Raw genomic sequence first — 1,976 nt, forward strand, 5'->3', positions numbered from 1 at the left:
TATATATATATATATATATATATATAAATGAATTGTATTTTTTTGCAGGAATAAAACATAAACAGAAAAAATATCCTTATTTTTTGCTAAATATGAGATAGTTTGTAACTTTTGACAGAGATTCACATGACCACCCTTCAAAATAAAAGATACCCTGTGTCACATAGGATCATCTCAATGCAGCGAATGTAGTAGGAGACAGTAATGTCAGCATTGATTAAAAAACCAGTTTATATTGACACTTGTGGTGCATCAAAAATCAAACTAATCAAAATTAAAACAGACCGTATTAAGTGATCTATACTGTAGTTTTTATTACTATAAGATACACTTAAAATCCTTGAATTTGTTCAGAAATAAAAAAATCTGCTTTATAATCTGGTGCCTCTTAATTCTGGTTGTGCATACTGACCTCCAATCGATGTGATACACCAAAATCTGTCAAAATGTTTAACCTTACCAGGCCCTTTAAAGTTTTTCTTTATCTTCCTGTACTTTTAAAGACCCACTCCAAGCATCTTTAGTCAGTGGTCTTTTAATTATGATCATGCACTTTTTAAGCCAAAAATCTATAGTTTCTGCAGTGGTAGTAGTTCATTATATTGTGGGTGGGACTGTTGGCATGAAGAAACCCCGCCCCCCTTACCCTTCCCTTTTCAAAGCAGAGCATGGACCTTGTAGTCCGCCCGATCTTTTTCAAAGAGCATTTTTTGTCTCTTCCTGATTCACAATGATTTGAATCATATTTATTGATAATTTCCACAAGAACATCTTAAAAACACCATTTTAATGGGAGTGGGTCCATGAAAGTCAGTGAAACTGCTGCAGAAAAGTGGTACTCACAGAAAACAGTGAGAGTCAAGGGACGGCTCTTCTCGCTCTGCAGCCCATTTTTCGCCGTGCAGAAGATAGGATTGGAAAAGTCGGATCTGAGTACATCCCTGATGATCAGCTTGTTGGAGAACTCCGCCTATAATGAAAGGGCGAAATTAACAGTAAAGCAGAAGGACGGACACAATTTGTTGGTGACACAACAAACACTTCCCTCTGGAATTACACTGACTTACTATTATTACTATTGCTGCGTGGGAAATTCAAGCAAAGTTCATTCAAATTTTTGTTTTTGTGTCCAGTTGATGTCAGAGATTATCACCTCTGCCCTCAAATTCTAGCTTAACATGTTTAAAACTCGCGTGACATGAAACAAAGACAAAAGAAACACCTGTAGAGAAGCTTACAGATGTCAAATCATTATACAAAAAGAGAATTTATGTTTCCAAAAAAGATGAATTGAGTTCCCTAAATGGGAGTTTAGATCTAAAGAAATGGCGATGTTTGAAACTGACCGTTATTTGCGTGATGCGATTGCCGTCCACCGTGATGGGAATGGAGCCGTTGGTCCAGATGAACTCCAGGAAGGAGCCTTTAGCAGAGCAGTTCAGAGACACGGTTCTTCCCTCCATGGTTTCAGTCACATCAGGAGTAATCACGACGTTGGACACCGGAACTGCGGAAAGAAAATAAAGTCAGCTAGCTGGCACTCATAGATATAAGAATACGAGCAGAGTTGGTCTTTTTATAACATGACAAAAGAAGATGTCTGCAGCAACTTCAGTGTGTGTTATTTTTATTTTTTATTTTATTAAACCAACATAATTTGAATTACGGCTGTGAACATTAACAATTTTAATTATTACATTAGTGTGCATGTACGTAATGGAAGAAACAGTCCTACGCTTTAACTTGGGGTTGCGTTAAAACATTTTCACTGGGTATTATCCCGCTTATACCTGTTTTTAGTATTTTATTCTTGTATTTTTGTGGTTTAAATCACTTTCTTACAAAAAGCGGACTATTTGATTCATGTTCCACTGCTATATTGCAGAAATACATTTTACCTGGTAAAACTTTGCGATTAATTGTGATTAATCGTGATTAATCACAACACCTAAGTGCAATTAATCTGATATTTTTTT

The 1,976-nt window shown here is 36.0% G+C and overlaps 1 protein-coding gene across 1 annotated transcript in view; it reads right to left on the reverse strand.

The window, feature by feature from the left end:
- LOC112162533 (carcinoembryonic antigen-related cell adhesion molecule 5) overlaps positions 1-1,976 on the reverse strand; it is a gene marked incomplete in the record, with an annotated part of 30,950 nt that overhangs the window by 24,086 nt on the left and 4,888 nt on the right. The window contains 2 exon segments of the mRNA XM_024298331.2: positions 844-970; positions 1,347-1,507. Coding sequence (XP_024154099.1) covers positions 844-970; positions 1,347-1,507 — 288 coding nt within the window.

The sequence above is a fragment of the Oryzias melastigma genome, linkage group LG11 (genome assembly GCF_002922805.2).
Source record: "Oryzias melastigma strain HK-1 linkage group LG11, ASM292280v2, whole genome shotgun sequence".
Classification (NCBI taxonomy): domain Eukaryota; kingdom Metazoa; phylum Chordata; class Actinopteri; order Beloniformes; family Adrianichthyidae; genus Oryzias; species Oryzias melastigma.